Below are 18,996 nucleotides of genomic sequence, written 5' to 3' on the forward strand. Positions count from 1 at the left end.
AAAACCATGCAAGCAGTGAATTTCCATAAGACCCCAAGATCATAAGAGATAGGAGTAGAATTAGGCCATTAATCCCATTGAATCTCTGCCACCAGTTTCCCTCTGAATCTCATTCTCCTGCCTTCTCCTGTAACCTTTCATGCCCTGATTAATCAAGAACCAATCAATCTCTGTCTTAGATATACCCAATGACCTGGCCTCCACAGCCGCCTGTGGCAACGAATTCCACGGATTCACCACCCTCTGGCCAAAAAAAAATCCTACTCATCTGCATTCTAAATGGACATTCCTCTTCCCTGAGGCTGTGCCCTCAGGTTCTAGACTCCCCCACTATAGGAAACATCTTTTCCACATCCACTATCTGGGCCTTTCAACATTTGATAGATTTCAATGAGATTCCGCCATCATTCTTCTAAATTCTAGCAAGTATAGGCCCAGAGCCATCAAATGCTCCTCATATGAAAACCCTTTCAATCCTGGAATAGTTTTCGTTGACCTTCAGGGAATCCTGCATGAGGATTAAGTCCCTTTGCACCTTGGATTTTTAAATTTTCTCTCCATTTAGAAGATAGTCTATGTTTTCATTTCTTCAACCAAAGTGCATAATCATGCATTTCCCAACACTGTATTTCATCTTTCACTTCTTTGCCCATCCTCCTGCAGCTTCCCTACTTCCTCAGAACTAACTGACCCCCCCACCCCCCACTGATCTTCATATCATCCACAAACCTGGCCGCAAAGTCATCAATTCCATCATCCAAATCATTGACATATAACAGAAAAGGAAGTGGTCCCAACACCAACCCCTGCAGAACATCAGTAGTCACTGCCAGCCAATCAGAAAAGGCTCCCTTTATTCCCATTCCTTGCCCCCTACTAATGAGCCAATCTTTTATCCATGCTAGTATCTTTCTTGTAATACCATGGGCTCTATCACGGTTTCTTATCTTGTTAAGCAGCCTCATGTGTGGCTCCTCTCCAACATTTTTCCAACCATTGAGGTCTGGATAACTACCTATAGTTTCTTTTCTTCTGCCTCCCTCCCTTCTTGAAGAGTGGAGTGACATTTTCAGTTTTCCAGTCCTCTGAAACCATGCCAGAATCTAGTGATTCTTGAAAGATCATTACAAATGCATCCACAATCTCCTACACCCCTCTTTCAGAACCCTGGGGTGTAATCCATCTGGTCCAGGAGACTTATCTACTTTCAGACTTTTCAGCTTCCCAAGCACCTACTCCCTAGTAATAGCAATTGCACTAACTAGTTGTTTTTGGCTTCCCTTCTCAGTCACGGTTGCATCATCCTGCCTTTAGAATACTTCCTTTGAATGTATCTAACTTGTGCCTTTCAAATTGCCCCCAGAAACTCCAGTCATTGCTATTGTACTTTCATCCTGACTAGTGTCCCCTTCCAATCAACCTTAGCCAGCTCTTCTCTCATGCCTCTATAATTCCATTTACTTCACTGCCATACTGATACATCTTTAGCTTCCCCTCTCAAATTGCAGGGCGAAGTCTACCACGTTAAGATCACAGTAGGAGACTGAGGTCCTTTAATATCTGCCGGACGATGCTGAGGATGTTCTACGAGTCTGTGGTGGCCAGTGCTATCATGTTTGCTGTTGTGTGCTGGGGCAGCAGGCTGAGGGTAGCAGACACCAACAGAATCAACAAACTCATTCGTAAGGCCAGTGATGTTGTGGGGATGGAACTGGACTCTCTGACTGTGGTGTCTGAAAAGAGGATGCTGTCCAAGTTGCATGCCATCTTGGACAATGTCTCCCATCCACTACATAATGTACTGGTTGGGCACAGGAGTACATTCAGCCAGAGACTCATTCCACCGAGCTGCAACACAGAGCGTCATAGGAAGTCATTCCTGCCTGTGGCCATCAAACTTTACAACTCCTCCCTTGGAGGGTCAGACACCCTGAGCCAATAGGCTGGTCCTGGACTTATTTCCTGGCACAATTTACATATTACTATTTAACTATTTATGGTTTTATTACTATTTATTATTTATGGTGCAACTGTAACGAAAACCAATTTCCCCCGGGATCAATAAAGTATGACTATGACTATGACTATGTATCCAAAGGGTTCCTTTATCTTCAGCTCCCTAATTAAATCTGGTTCATTACACAACACCCAATCCAGAATAGCCTTTCCCCTTGAGGGCTCAACCACAGGCTGCTCTAAAAACCCATCTCATAGGCATTCTACAAATTCTGTCTCTTGGGATCCAGCACCAACCTGATTTTCCCAATGTAACTGCTTATTGAAATCTCACAACTATCGTAACATTGCCCTTTTGACATGCGTTTTCTATTTCCTGTTGTAGTTTATAGCCCACATCCTGGATACTGTTCAGAGGCCTGTATATAACTTCCATCAGGATCTTTTACCCTTGCAGTTTTTTAACTCTACCTACGAGGATTCTGTATCTTGCGATCCTGTGTCATTTGATTTCATTTTTTACCAGTGGACCCACCCTACCCCTTCTGCCTTCCTGCCTGTCTTTTTGATACAATTTGTATACTTGGATGTTAAAGCTCCGACTATGACCTTCCTTCAGGATGCCCTCAATGTAATATCTACCAATCTCTAACTGTGCTGCAAGATTATTTACCTTAATCTGCATACTGTGTACATTCAAATATAACACCTTCAGTCCTGTATTCATCATCCATTTTGATTTTTCCTTCATGTTACAGTGCATGCCTTATGCCTTTTGCCCAACGCTGGCCCCCTAGGCCTGAGTTGACGTAGTAGTACACTGCAACTTGTCCCACAAACTGCAATTTTGCTCTGTTATCTGCCTGTCCTTCCTGCGAGTCTCTCTACACTGTGCATCAAGTTGTATACCAACTGCCCCACCATAAGTCCTATCACTCTGATTCCCATCCCTCTACCAACTTAGGTTTTTCCAATTTTCTTGGAGCTGTTACCACTTCTCAAATACTTCTTCATCCAAGGTGCATTGGAAACTAATTTCTCCCACAGTACTTGTGACTGATCAGAAGCAGTTGGCTCTGATGAATATCCCAGTAGTAATTGGATGCTTGGAGGTGGTGCTTTAAAGTTTTACTTGAATGCTGTTGTTCATAGACATTTATAGCATACAACAAATTTTGGTCTACTCCTTGACTTGAGTTGTGCTTTTTATACAACATATGGATGAATTGTTCAGGAAACCATTTTAATTTCCTGTGCAGACGTGGAAAGAATTGGATAAACGGATTACAAATGTATCTAATGAAGCCAAAGATAATGTGAAATATCTCTACACACTGGAGCGATTTTGTGACCCTCTTTACAACAATGACCCTGTAAGTCTGTATTATTTTAGTGTGTTATTGGTGTTCTGAGAGCTCTATTTAAATCAGAAGTGAAATATTGATAGTCATTTCAGATTAATGTGTGCTGTTTCCTCCTCTCCCCAGATAGAAATGCTTACTGTCCTTCCAGGTCTCCTGAATGCTGTTAGAATGATACATGCAATTTCCATGTACTACAACACATCTGAAAAAATGACTTCACTGTTTACCAAGGTAAGAATATTTTCTGTAAGCAAACACTGCTGTTTTCTACAATAAAACCACTGGAATCATCTTCATTTCAAATAATTTAGTCTAATTTCTGCAAGATAAATGGCTTTCAATTCAACACAAGAAAAAATATCAGCAAACACAGCAGATGGTACCTTAAAATAGAAAAAAAATCAAAAGCAGAAAGAAGTTATAGGGTCAGTTAGCTCCATGACAGGCACAGCCCTTGCCACCATTGAGGACATCGAGGTGCTGCAAGGAGGAGGCAATCATCATTAAGGACCGTCACCATCTGGGACATGTGCTCTTCTCATTACCACCAGTGGGGTGAAGGTACATGACCCCTGAAAATCCACACTCAACATTTTAGGAGCAGCTTCTTCCTCTCCACCATCATATTTATGAACAGTCCATGAATTCATGAACACGACCTCGTTATTGCTCTCTCGTACCATTAATTTATTTTTTTATTGTAACAACAGTTTTTTATGTCTTGCACTGCACTACTGCCACAAAACAACAGGTTTCACAACATATGTCAATGATAGCATACCTGGTTTTGTTTCTGATTCTCATTCTGAAAGCAACATATCTTTCGAAGTTAATCTTCAATCAGTATATGACGCATGGGAAGAAGAAAAATTACTGCTATCTCAGTAAAGAATAGATTTGACATGAAGCTAACTGACAATGCTAATTGTATGTGGAATCACTGAAAAATACAGCACAGGAAGAGCCTATTTTACCCATTATGCCCATAGCAGCTCTTTGAATTGCATCCATTCTGCAAAACTTTCTCCAAAAGCTTACAAATGTTTCCTTTTCAAGACCAATCCAATTCCTTTATGAAACAGAATTTAAAAAACTTGCATTTATATGCAGCTGCAAGAAAAAGTTTGTGAACCCTTTGCAATTACGTTGTTTTCTGCTTAATTACTCATAAAATGTGGTCTGATCTTCATCTAAGTCACAATAATAGACAAACAGAATCTACCTAAATTAATAACAGTATTGTACTTTCTGTCAATACTGAGTACACCATTTAAACAGTCACCGTCTAGCTTCAAAAAAGTATGTGTATCCTTGTAATTAATAATTGGTAGCACCTTCTTTAGTAGCAATAACCTCCACCAAACATTTCCTGTAGCTGCTGATCAGACTTGCACAATGGCGAGGAGGAATTTTAGACCCTTCCTCCATCCAAAACTGTTTTAGTTCATCAATATTTCTAGGATACCTTGCATGAACAGTCCTCTTCAGGTTATGTCACAACATCAGCTGGGGTAAGGTCTGGACTCTGACTTGGCCATTCCAAAACACATATTTTCTTCTTTTTAAACCATTCTGTTTACTCTTGTGGTTCGAGTCATTGGCTTGTTGCATCATCCAACTTCTACTAAACTTCAGGTGATAGACCGCAGCCCTGACATTCTCCTGTAAAATGTCTCAATACAATTTTGAATTCATTGTTTCCTCAATGATTGCAAAGCTGTCCAGGCTCTGAGCAAGCAAAGCAGCTCCAAACCTTCCACCATGCTTCACAGTTGGGATGAGGTTTTGGCGTTGGTGTGCAGTGCCCTTTTTCCTCTAAACATAGTGGTGTGCATTTCTGCCAAAAAGTTCAACTTTTGTCTCTTCTGTCCACAGAACACTGTCCCAGAAGTGTTCTGGAACATCCAGGTGGTCTTTTGCAAACTTAAGATGTTTAGCAATGTTTTTTTTGGAGAGCAGTGGTTTCCTCCATAGTGTCCTTCCATGAACACCATTCTTGTGCAGTATTTTTCCTATAGTGGACAAATAGACAGAAACTTTAGCAAGTTCTAGAGATGTTTGCAGGTCTTTTGCTGTTATGATTGGGTTCTTTTTCACCTCTTTCATCATTGCATGTTGTGCTCTTGGTGTGATTTTTGCAGGATACCCACTCCTAGGGAGAGTAGCAACAGTACTGAATTTCCTCCATTTGTAGACATTTTCTCTTACTGTGGACTGATGAACACTCAAGTCTTTAAAAAAATTTTGTAGCCATTTCCAGCTTCATGCATCTCTACAATTCTTCTTCTAATGTTCTCTGAAAGTTTTTTCGATTGAGGCATGGTGCACATCAACGGAACTTTCTTGAGAAGAGCAGGCTCTGTCAGTAACCTGACTTTGTGTTTTTTTTAAATAGGGCAGAGTGCCTCTACAACCCACAACTCCAATTTCATCTCATTGATTGGAACACCTGACTCCAAATAGCTTTAGTAGAAGGCATTACCCCAGGGGTTCACATACTTTCTTGAACTGAGACTATGATGGTTTATATGGTGTACTCATTATTGATGAGAAGACGTATAATTGTTTGTTTGTTATCAGTTCAGACAGATTGAGTTTAAAAGTTCAAAGTAAAATTTATTATCAGAGTACATACATGTCACTACAAACAACCCTGAGATTCTTTTTCAGCGAACATACTTAGCAAATGTATAGAACAATAACTGTAAACAAGATCTATAAACTGTAAACAAACTGTGCAAATGCAGGTAATCAATAAATAATGAGCATGAAATAACAAGATAAAAGAGTCCTTAAATTAGTGTAGCTACCCCGTTTTGTTCAAGAGCCTCGTGGTTGAGGGGTAGGTACTGTTCTTGAACCTGGTGGTGCGAGTCCTGAGACACCTGTACTTTCTACCTGATGGCAGCAGCAAAAAAGAGCATGGCCTGGGTGGTGAGGACCTTTGATGATGGATGCTGCTTTCCTATGGCAACGGTTCATGTAGATGTGCTCAGTGGTGGTGTTTGTCTATTATTGTGACTTAGATGAAGATCAGACCATATTTTATGAGTAAGTAATGCAGAAAACAAGGTAATTGCAAAGGAGTCACAAACTTTTTCTTACAACTGTGGTTCTTTCCACAGTCTCAGAATATTCTGAAGCACTTTACACCCAGCAGAATGTAATCACTGTTGTAATGTAAGAAATGCAGCAAACTTTTAAATAATGCAATTTATCATGAAGAACAATCTTATAAGGATCAAATAGTCTATTGTGGTCCAATTGATTGTTAGGTATATTTTGGCTGATACACCAAGAACAACTCCCTTAATCTTCTTCAAAATAGATCCATGGGCTCTTTTACATCGACCTGAGATTAAAAACCTTGCTTTGATGTCTCACTTACTCCCTCAGTTTAACTACTAGACAATTACCACTGATTATGTTTTGAACTCTCTTTGTATCAATGCATTCCAGGTCATAACACTTTACTGTATGGAAGCAATTCTCATCTTCCCTTTGATTCTTTTATCAATTATCCCTGTCCCCAGGCTCGCAGTGGATGCATTTTGTCTTTTATTTCCCTGTCACAACCTTTCCTAATTTTGACAGGTCAACTAAACATTGCATTAACTTTCTTTAAAAAAAAATTTCTTTGTTTAAAAAAAGTCAAACCTTCATGATGTCATTGGTTATCTTGATAAATTTTGCTGTAATAATAATGCTAGTGCTCACTGCTCCGGTAAATCAGGCAGCAACTCCTGAGATACGCACACGTGTGGTTAATAATTTAGAAGTTTTCAGACAAAGCTCGTTCCTCCACATGATGTGCTGTTACAATCCTCCCTAACAGTCTCAACATTGAAATAATTGCAATCACAGGAACTTGCTCACTGCACAAAAAATGGCTGCAAACATAATGGATGGGTGATTAAAGGATGTAAACTATGAATACTGCTGAACAATTGTCCTGCCCTTGGACATTTATGTTACATATTCAAAGATAGAAAGTATATTTATTATCAAAGTATGTATGCAGTATACAACCCCTAAATTTGTCTTCCCAACAGACTGTCATGAAACGAAGAAGAACCATGGAACCAACCAAAACATCAAACACAAACCCCCCGACACACATAAAAATAAATCACGCAAGTAGCAGAAAAAAGATTGAAAACATAGAATATAAAACACAAAAGGCATATTTCATTACAGTTCAGCTCAGTGACCATTATCTGCAGGCTGCCTGATTCAATTATCGCTCAATGGTAGTAACAGAAAAGGAGCAATCAGATCTAGAACTAGAAACTGAACTCATCGCATTCTCTCAGATAAAAATCAGTATTGGAGATTTTAAAAAGAAAGTTAAAAATAGTATGTGTTTTTTATGTTACTTAGTTCTACCTTTTTTCATCTAATCTACATATCCTGGAGTATGATTTCTAGACAGGATCTAAATCTGGTTTACATTTCCAGTTTTGCACTCTAGTTCAATGAGACCCCAGTCTGACTGAGTGAAGAGTCTTGCTGTGTCTTGTATTGCTTATGTTCTTCATAGATCTGCTGTAAAGGAGAGAAAGTCAGCAATGATGCCCAGAGGAGGGAATTCCCTACACAAAAGCCAGACAGATCTTTGTGGCTGACTGTGTTTGAAGGGGATATTGAGCAGTATTCTTTCAAAACTGATCACATAGTCAGAGCCTGTAATTTTTGTAGTTTCTAAGAGACTTAAATACTATCTAACACTTTATGGAATTTTATTTTGAAGGTTAAGGGACAGGTTATTTCAGGTGAAGAGCCGTCTCTCATCCATCTTAAAGATTGATTTAAAATTAGATTTGGAGTAATGAGTTTTTAAATATTATTATTTCAGATCACAAACCAGATGATAACTGCATGTAAGGCATACATTACCAATGACGGAACTGTTACAATATGGGATTTGTCTCCAAGCATAATAGTTGGCAAGTTGATGGCCTGTATTAGGCTTAATCAGGTAATGGATAGATTGTGGTTTGAACGTATTTGCTGTACAGTATTATGCTTCACCCTCAGACATTGCAAGTGGAAAAACATGTCTGCTTCATTACTCTGATTGTATGAATGTCTTCTGGGAGATCCATAGAATCAGCAGGAATTGACTATAAATGGGAGCCTGTGAGAACAGATGGCTATAGTTAAAGAAGTCTATTTCTATGGCTGTAGCTATCAATGAAAAGGGATTTTATTTATTTCCCATGCATTTAAATAACAGATGATAATTTAGGCAAATAAGAGGCTATGTTTTCCAAATGTAGGATGAGAGAAGTGGAATTCAGATGTACTGTTCTTACACTATTATGTCTAAATAGCTTGGACATTTCCAATTTGCCTATGAATTCCACTTTTTGGTGAGTTTTTGAAAATAGTTAAAAGTTTACAATGTTAAAATATTACAATGTAACAATGTTACAATGTAAAAAGTTATATAAAAAGGAAAGCTTACAATGATAAACTTTGAATAATTCCCCTTTCCTATTTAGAAGCTGAATTGCATTATCCTGTACTGTATGAACGCTTTCTCCTTTTGTAGTTTCCCAGTCACAAGAGATGCATTATATGATAGAAAGGAAACTGTAGCAGGTTGCTTCAGTGGACACCACTTAGTCTGAAGTTCAGTTTACTTGAAATAAATAATCAATGTAAGTAGTAACTTTGCATTAATGTAGCAATTATTCCAAGCTTAGAATATCTCAAAGTGAATTACGGATCAATTTACTTAAACCTTTCACATAGTAAAAGGAAGGAAAGGTATGTCGCATCTGGAGTTTCTCCGGTTAGCGGACGATTTCCCTCCACGCCTCTCTGACGTAATGGGGAACCACGTACGAGGCAAGTTACAGCAGTGGTTTGCCATTGATTTCTGCCAGGTGAGTTTACAAAGAGATTACCAGTTCGTAAACCAGCATGGATGGAAAGCGTGCAGGGGAGCCGGCTGGATTCGAACTCGGGACCTTTCATCCCAAAGTCCGACGCTGATGCCACTACACCACCAGCCGGGTCTTTCACATAGTACATAATGATATGCTGCTGTGGCACCATTTTGCTACAGTAACTATAAATTGCCAGCACTGATAAAATAATGCAAAAATACTTCAGGTATAATTTATTTTTCTTTTTAAGGCCAACAAATGCTTATGAGCCTATACCTATAGTGTGTTTGAGTAGATAACTGGGGAAAAAACATAAATAACTTCTTAAACAATCTTTCATTGCACCTTGGATTGTTTCTTGTATGCTTTAAACTGTAAATCAGCAGTCTATCCAGGGGAGCATGCAGGCCACTGATGTATCTGCACCATACATAGCTCTCAACCTGTGTTATGGTGGAAAAATCATCAGGGCATTGATTCATGTTCAGCTTTCACAATTAAAGCAGGTTGTTGGGGAGTAAAGCACCATGAATAATAACCTAGATTTTTAATGAAATTGGACTGAAATGAATAACAATAAAGCTTCCCACATTAATATGAACTGTTATTCTTTTTTCATAAACCTTAGGAATACCAGTACTGTTATAGTGCTACCAAACAAAAGATGAAGGAGCATCAGAAGGAAAAGCCCTTTGAATTCAGTGAAATCTGCATTTTTGGAAAGTTTGATGCATTTGAGAGGCGGCTAAGAAAGATTATTAAGATGATTGAGGCCATTAAAGTATATTCCAGCCTGGAAGAATCCACTATTGAGGGAATTGAAAAGATAGCAAGCAAATACCAGGTTAGAAATGCAGATATCTTATTGTGCGAAAAGCGAAGGAATTTTTATTTCATTGAAATTCCATCTGCATTTGATTTATGCCTCATTGTGACATAATTGTTCAAATATTTTGAAGAGGAGTGGGAGATGATTCTCAATCAATGCGAGCCTATCTGGAATTCATAATAGTATGTGAGAATACTGGATATGAAGGTGTATTGTGAATCACCTAAGAAGCATCTCTGTTGATTCAGACTTAGTTACCTTGAAATTTATCTTGGCTGGTAACTCTAATTGCGCTCTAGACACAGTCAGTACAATTTATTGAAGTTGACAGAACTAAGCTAAAATATGCTGCATGTACTGTGCAGCACGCTTAACACCATAAACCTGAATTTCCTGGCATATTATGCTTTGCATATTTATTGTAAGTATATGTGCTAAAATTTAGTTGGAGACATTAGATTTATGTTCACTTTTATAAGGGACAGTTTATCAGTTCATTTATTGTTTAACATAAATTTCAGGTAATTGTATCTGGAATGAAAAAACGAGATTACAATCTGCTTGACCATAAAAAGACTACCTTTGATATGGATTATGAGAATTTCACCACACAAATCAATGATTTGCAGGTCTGTATTCATTTAATGATTTGAATGAAAGAATCTGGATTTGTTTTATTTGACATTATTTGTAAGTCAGTGCACACAATAAATGTTTGCTAAATAGTTCCCTATTTACCTTTTGAACTATACTTTGAACTTTTCCAGTCTAATATATTCTATCTGATGTTTGCTGGACTCATCATGGGAGATGATTTTCCTAGAGGATCAATTCTGCTCCATACAAAATTAAAATGTTACATTTTCCTCTACTGTCAAGATGAAGCCACAATCAGGTTGGAGGAACACCACCTTAAATTCTGTCTGGGTAGCCTCCAAGCTGATGGCATGAATATTGACTTCTCTAACTTCTGTTAATGCCCCTCCTCCTGTTCTTACCCCATCCCTTATCTATCTATCTATATGTCTATTTATTTATTTATTTATTTATCTATCATTTTTTCCCTTTCTTTCCTCTCTCTGTCCCTCTCACAATAACTCCTTGCCTGCTCTCCATCTTCCTTTGGTGCTCCCCTCCCCCTTTCTTTCTCCCTAGGCCTCCCGTCCCATGATCTTCTCCCTTCTCCGGCTCTGTATCCCTTTTGCCAATCAACTTTCCAGCTCTTGGCTCTATCCCTCCCCCTCCTGTCTTCACCTATCATTTTGGATCTCCCTGTCCCCCTCCCACTTTCAAATCTCTTACTATCTCTTCTTTCAGTTAGTCCTGATGAAGAGTCTCAGCCCGAAACGTCGACTGTGCTTCTTCCTATGGATGCTGTCTGGCTTGCTGCGTTCACCAGCATTTTGTGTGTGTTGCTTGAATTTCCAGCATCTGCAGATTTCCTCGTGTTATATTGATGTATTAGGATTTCATTGGGGTTCACACTGAGACGTGCAATTTTGTTTTAATTTGGCTTTACCACTGTCCTGGTCATCATAAGAGTTAGAAGCAAGTGGAGGTCATTTGGCCCTTCATTCTGATCTTGCCATTCGACAAGATCCTGGTTGATCTCTTACCTTGGTGCTACTGTTCTGCAGTAACTCTGCATTCCTTGATTTCCAATTGAAGCAAAAAAATCTCGTCATTAGGTATCTCAGCTGGGAAAGGCCTTTTGTTGAGAAAATGAATTTGTTTGTTACAAACAAAATGGTGCCTAGAGCCAATACCAGTATCAATAAAAACAGGAATATTCAGCCTCACTGAATATAAGAAAACTGCTTTGGCAGAGGACTCTCCTGTAAAATAATCTTACATAGTTTTCCTCTATTAATGTGAGTAGATGATTGGGAAAGTACCTTTCCAGATACTTGCTGTACCAAACCTGATCTTTTAATTTTGACTACATCCTGATTATCCATTGTACTTAGCCAGAAACACAGGACAAACATTAAACCAGCACTCCTAGCAAATTCAAAGCTATCAGACAGAGAAGGCTTGAATTCTATCAGTTTGGCTCACAGAAATGAAAGCTTCGTGTAATATCCTCCTGCAACTTTATTTTGAATTTGATCATTTCAGTCCCTTAGCTCTTTGTGTAGGCAATAAGTTACCTGTGTGTATTAATGTGCGATCATTTACTGTACATACAATTTTGAGTTTTTATTCAAGATAGTTTTCTTGGATTTGGAAACTCTAATACCCTGAGAAAGTCTTTCAAAACTCAAGATAATTTCAGAAAACCTATGGATTCTGCCCAAGAATCAGCCTAATATATGCTATATTAATCCAAATAAGTGGCATTAATAAAAGGATGGGGTGAATCTCTTTTTTGCCACTTGCATAGGAATTATGATTATGTGTGATTTGAAAATTCAAAAAGAAATAAAACGAACGTAAGAGTGTCTACTATAGCTGCATGTCTATATTTACTTTGACAGGCTGAAATCACACAGTTTATGAACATGACATTTGACAGCATCTCAAGCACTCCAAGGGCCTTGTCACTGTTAGAGAAGTTTGAGAGGTAAGTTTGTGTTGTTATCACACATGTCCAGAGGGCTTTGATGTATCTGTATGTTTACCAATTCCTTAATAATTGCTGCCAGTATAACTCTGGATTTGTAATTCTGGAAATTGGTTTGATAATGTGAGCTTAAGGACCATATTACAAATATTTTTGTTGACACTGATTCCAATGTGGTGTTTGACTAGATCCATGTTGGAATACTTTAATTACCTGGTGTCTCACTCAGCTGCACTTTGCTGTAGTCTGTACTGGCACAATTTCACTAAGGCTACACATGCAAAATATTGGAGGAACTCAGCAGGCCAGGCAGCATCTATGGAAGTGAATAGATAGTTGATATTTTGGGCTGAGACCCTTCTTCAGGACTGAGAAGGAAAGGGGAAGATGTCAGAATAAAAATATGGATTGGAAGGGAAGGAGGCCAACTAGAAGGTGATAGGTGAAGCCAGGTAGATAAGAAAGGTCAAGGGCTAGAGAAGAAGGAATCTGTAGGAGAGGAGAGTGGACGATAGGAGAAAGGGAGGGAGGAGGGGATCCGGGGGAAGTAATAAGCATATGAGAAGAGGTAAAAGTGAGAGTTGGGAATAGAGGAAAAGGAGAGGGAGTTTGTTTACCAGAAGAAGAAATAGATGCCATCAGGTTGGAGACTACCCAGATGAAATAGATGCCATCAGGTTGGAGACTACCCAGATGTTCCTTCTGAGGGTGGCCTCATCTTGGCGCAAGAGATGGCTATGGAATGGGAATCGGAATTAAAATGTTTGGTTGCTGGGAAGTCCCGCTTGTGGCGGATGGTATAGAGGTGCTTGACGAAGTGGTCCCCCAATTTACAACGGGTCTCACCAGTCTACAGGAGGCTTTTCAGGAGATTGGTGGAAAGGGATGAATGGAAAAGGGTATTATAGAGGGAGTGATCCCTGTGGAAAGCCGAGGGGGGGTGGTTGGTAAAGGTATATTTCTCTAACTTTGTTTTTTCTGTTATGTGTCTCATCCATCAGATATTTTACCAATTTTGAATAAGTTTAAGTGATAACCAATTAAAGGAAAATACCCTGATCTTATTGAACCCATCTAATTTTGATTGATGTTCATGTGAGCACGTAACCATCAATGACATGTTTTTTCAGGCTTGGAATACCAGAACTGGGAATTGACAAACAATTTCAGAAAATTCTCCATAGCTACAATAAAGATATCAACCAGGTGTCCCAAATTTATACAAAGGAAAGCACTGACCCTCCAATTCCACGCAACTTTCCTCCAGTAGCTGGGAAAATCATATGGGCTCGCCAGCTCTTCAGACATATTCAAGAGCCCATGTCATTGCTTGAGAAGAGGCCTTGTATCCTGCAGAACGAACATGCAAAGAGGATCATTCGCAGCTACAACAAAGTAGCCAGGATTTTGTTGGAATATGAAGTGCTTTATCACAGAGCTTGGATGCAACAGGTAGGCCATTGTAACACATTTATAGTGAGCTTTTTTCATACTTGCATGTACAGTATTTATTTTACCAACAAAAAGATAAAAGTCATATATCTGTGGTCATTAAAACAACTTGGGGCTGCATGGTAACATGCATGCAAACACATCTGTTGCATAACCTTGCACCCATCTAGAAATGTTCCTCTAAACTTCTGGCTTACACCTGCTAGTCTTAGCCATTAGAATCAGACTTAGTTTCAAGCTACCAGTGTAAGGAACTTAGTGAAGGGTTCATTGGTTTGTGTGCAGTGCTGCGCATCGTGAAATTAATTTAGAACTAATTTGGCCGTTGAAAATAGTGTACACATTTATTTCAGTGGTCAGAAAATTCAACGAGCATTTTAAGATCTCTGTCAGTATAGATTCTAGTTCTGTAAAGCTTTGGATCACAAATGATTTGGTAAATTGTACAATTTTATTCTATTGATAGAGTCCTCGAAACTCACAGCCTCAGACTCCTGTTCCACCTTTCCCCCCTCTCCTCGTTATACTGCTATCTTCCCTCCCCCCTGATGCAGAGTATCAACACAAAATGTTCATAGTTCCTTCCCCACTCGCTGTACTTGAACCATATCCTCAAAATCTTTTAATCCATTTACCTGTCCACATACCTCTTAAGTAAATCGAATGTACTTGCCTCAACCATTCCATTTGGCAGCTGATTCCGTATATTTGCCACCCACTGTGTAAACAAAGAAGTTGCCCATCAAGTTCTTAAACCTTTCACCTCTAGAGTCATGGTAGCATAGCTGTTAGCACTGTGCTATTACAGCTTGGAGTGTTGCGGAGTTCAGTGTTTAATTCTGGCACCGTTCTATAGGGAGTTTCTATACATCCCTCCCGTGAAATGTGTAAGTTTTGCCTGGGAGCTCCGGTTTCCTCCCACAGTCCAAAGATGTACTGGGTACATTAATTGGTCATTATAAGTTGTCCTGTGATTAGGTTAGGGTTAATTGGGGTTGTGGGGTGCTGAGGCAGCGTAGCTCGAAGGGCGGAATCTGTGCTGTACCGTTAAATAAAATTTAAAAAATAAAGTAAGTAACTTTAAAACTACATCCTCTAGTTTTTGATTCCCCAACCCTGGAGAAAAGACTCTCCATCCTATCTATGTCCCTTATGATTCTACCCCTGTGAGATCAGCCCTCATTCTCTTAAACTCTAAGGAATAAAGGCCCATCCTGTCTAACCTCTCTTTGTAACAAGTCTCTCAAGCCCTGACAACATCCTTGTAGATCATTTTTGCAGCCTTTCCGGTTTAGTCACATTTTTTCTAAAACAGCGTGACAAAAGCAACACCATATTCCAAGTGTAGCTTCACCAATGTCTTGTACAATCATAACATGATCTCCCAACTTCTACTGTATATTCAGTGCCCTAACTGATGAAGGCCAGCATGCCAAAAGCCACCTTTATAGTCATAGTCATAGTCATAGTCATACTTTATTGATCCCGAGGGAAATCGGTTTTCGTTACAGTTGCATCATAAATAATTAAATAGTAATATGTAAATTATGCCAGGAAATAAGTCCAGGACCAGCCTATTGGCTCAGGGTGTCTGACCCTCCAGGGGAGGGGTTGTAAAGTTTGATGGCCACAGGCAGGAATGACTTCCTATGACGCTCTGTGCTGGAACTCGGTGGACTGACTCTCTGGCTGAATGTACTCCTGTGCTCAACCAGTACATTATGTAGTGGATGGGAGACATTGTCCAAGATGGCATGCAACTTGGACAGCATCCTCTTTTCAGACACCACCATCAGAGAATCCAGTTCCATCCCCACAACATCACTGGCCTTAGAAATGAGTTTGTTGATTCTGTTGGTGCCTGTTCTGTTCCCTCAGCCTGCTGCCCCAGCAGACAACAGCAAACGTGATAGCACTGGCCACCACAGACTCGTAGAACATCCTCAGCATTGTCCAACGGATGTTAAAGGACCTCAGTCTCCTCAGGAAATAGAGACGGCTCTGACCCTTCTTGTAGACAGCCTCAGTGTTCTTTGACCAGTCCAGTTTATTGTCAATTCATATGCCCATGTATTTGTAATCCTCCACCATGTCCACACTGACCTATCTACCTGTAACTCCACTTTAAGGGAACTATGCACCTGTACATCAAGGTCCCCCAGTTCTACAACAGTACCCACAGTCCTTCTGTTCAATGTAAAGGTCCTACTTTGATTTGTCCTTCTAAAATTTAACACTTTCCAGTTACCTGAATTTAATTCCATTTACTATTCCCCACTCCACCTACCCAGCCCATCAAGATCCTGCTCCAATTCTTTCCTCTTCATTATCTAAAACAGCACCTATTTTAGTGTCATCTGCAAACTTACTAACTATTCTCATTTAAATCATTAATATAGGTGACAGAGAATGGGGGGGGGGTATGATAGCATAGCTGTTAGTGTGATGCTCTTCGTGCTACGCAGTGTCTTGGGTTCAGTTCTGACCCTGTCTGTAAGTAATTTGTATGTTCACCTCATGACTGCGTAGGTTTATTCCAGGTACTCTGATTTCCTCCCATGTTTGAAAGGCATATGGTTAGTAGGTTAATTGGTTGCATGGGTGTAAAGGGGCAGTGAGGCCCGCTGGGCCGGCAGGGCCTGTTATTGCATTGTATCTCTGAATAAAATAAAATAACAATCTGCCCAGCACTAACTCATGGACCACACTACTAGTCACAGACCTCTGGTCGGAGAAACATTTTTCCACTATTACCCTTTGTTTCCTGTCATTCATCTAATTTTGTCTCCATTTTGCTGACTCTCAAAGATACCATAAAATCTAACCTTCCAGAGCAACCTACCATCCAGAACCCTTATCAAAATCCTTATGAAAATCCATATATACAATATCTACCACCCTTCCTTCAACATTCCTTACCACTTGATCAAAACACTCAATCATATTTTTAAAAGAATTTCCCATGCAAGACACCCACGCTGGCCACTCCTAATTAACTCCTACCTTTCCAAATGTATATATCTTATCCCTCAGAATGCTTTCCTACCATGGATTTTGCGCCAATGGGTCTATAATTCCTAAGTAAAGGCACAACATTTGCCATTCTCCAGTCTTCTGGTACCTTCCCACTGGTAACGATGTTGCAAATATCTCAACGAGGGGTCCTAGAACTTCTTCTCTTGCTTCCCATAATATTCTTAGGCAACCTTTATATGGGCCTGAAGATTTGACTACTATATGCTTCTTAACATGTGACTCTGAACTGGGTATGACTCTAAACTGCAACCGGTGATGAGGCTCTGATTGGGGACTTTCAGAGCTTTGGGGAAAGTGGAGTTATCCCTTAGTCATTCATTGCTCCCAGGACTACTCTGACCCGGAACGGTAGCACCCGCAAGGGTTCCTGCTCAGGATTCGAGCGAAGGCCAACGGCAGATCTGGCAGGTTCAGTAACTGAACTTGTGACGGAGGCGGATGAGCTATGACCTCAAATGACAATGGGTATAGTACAGGCGGATGAACATTTGGGAAGAGAATTGGCGATTTCTTTAGTTCGCCCAACGATAGGCAATAGCAAACCACCGTTGCTAGATACTAGGTTTCCTAGAATCTATTTGCTAAGAAAACCATGGTCAAACTCACAAAATGTATTGCACAATAACAGTGTCAAGAGGATCTTCAAGACAATTCTGAAGATGCTTCGCTTGGTAGGGTTGATTCTGGGCAGCAGGGGATCCCCAACCGTCAAGCTACTGCTCATAAAATTCAAGTAACACAAAAGAAAATTATTATCACTTGGAATGTAAGAACCCTATATCAAGTAGGAAGATTGAACAATGTGATAAATGAAATGGAAAGACTAAAAATTAACATCATGGGAATTAGCAAAGTTTGTTGAATATAGGGGCTGGAACATGTCAGAATAGAAATAAAACACCAATTTATTCTTGTGGAACATCCCATACTAATGGGGTAGGAATTCTTATGGATGAAAGCATGGCAAAAAGTGTTTTAGGACATTGAGCAATATAAGAAAGAGTGCTCCTTGTAAGATTCAGAGGACAACCATTTGATTTAGCAATTATACAGGTATATGCACCAACAACAGATGGAACAAATGAGGATATACAAACGTTTATAGATAAATTCTATGAAGAGCTTGAACAAGCAAAGAATGGATGCAAATCTCAAGATATTGTTATTGTCATGGGAGATCTAAATGCTAAAGTAGGACAAGGTGCTGATGGAAATACCATAGGAAAATTTGGACTAGGGGAAAGAAATAAAAGAGGCGAGAAATGGGTAGAATGGTGCAAGATGAATAATCAGGTCATTATGAATACCTACTTTAAAAACTATACAAGACGCTTGTAGACCTGGAAAAGTCCAGGTGATAACACCAGAAATCAAATTGACTTTATTACTATAAACCAAAGATTTAGAAACTCAGTGACTCAATGCAAAACATATCCAGGTGCAGACTGTAATAGTGACCGTAACCCAGTAGTATGTCATGTAAAAGTAAAGAAGCAAAAACCTGAACTATCCCTTTACTACTCGCAATTAATTAAAGAAGAAAACTTAAGACAAAAATTTACAATTGAAGTAAGGAATAGATTTCAAAGTCTCGAAATAGAATCTGTTGAAGATGATAGCAATCATGTAGAAATGAAGTTTAACTCTCTGAAGGATGCCTTGATAGAATCAGCAAAGTCAGTGATTCCTAAAAGAGAAAAAAGCACAAAGAATAAATGGATGACAGATGAAATCAAAAATCTAATGGAAGAAAGGAGACAGAAGAAAACAAATCCTATAGAATATAAGTCCTTAGATAAAAAAGTTAAAAGCTTATGTCAAAAAGCCAAAGAAGAATGGTTAAACCTGGAATGTGAGCAAGTAGAAAGAATCCCTGTTACTGATCCAAAAAGGTTACATCAA

General features: G+C 39.3%; 1 protein-coding gene across 1 annotated transcript in view; it reads left to right on the top strand.

The window, feature by feature from the left end:
• The window catches only part of LOC134356604 (dynein axonemal heavy chain 5-like), a 197,532-nt gene that overhangs the window by 18,533 nt on the left and 160,003 nt on the right, over positions 1-18,996 (top strand). Inside the window, exons 8-14 of the mRNA XM_063067562.1 lie at positions 3,216-3,329; positions 3,444-3,551; positions 8,176-8,298; positions 9,843-10,058; positions 10,565-10,672; positions 12,521-12,606; positions 13,737-14,058. Coding sequence (XP_062923632.1) covers positions 3,216-3,329; positions 3,444-3,551; positions 8,176-8,298; positions 9,843-10,058; positions 10,565-10,672; positions 12,521-12,606; positions 13,737-14,058 — 1,077 coding nt within the window. The remainder of the gene's footprint in view (positions 1-3,215; positions 3,330-3,443; positions 3,552-8,175; positions 8,299-9,842; positions 10,059-10,564; positions 10,673-12,520; positions 12,607-13,736; positions 14,059-18,996) is intronic.

This window comes from Mobula hypostoma, chromosome 14 (genome assembly GCF_963921235.1).
Source record: "Mobula hypostoma chromosome 14, sMobHyp1.1, whole genome shotgun sequence".
Lineage (NCBI taxonomy): Eukaryota > Metazoa > Chordata > Chondrichthyes > Myliobatiformes > Myliobatidae > Mobula > Mobula hypostoma.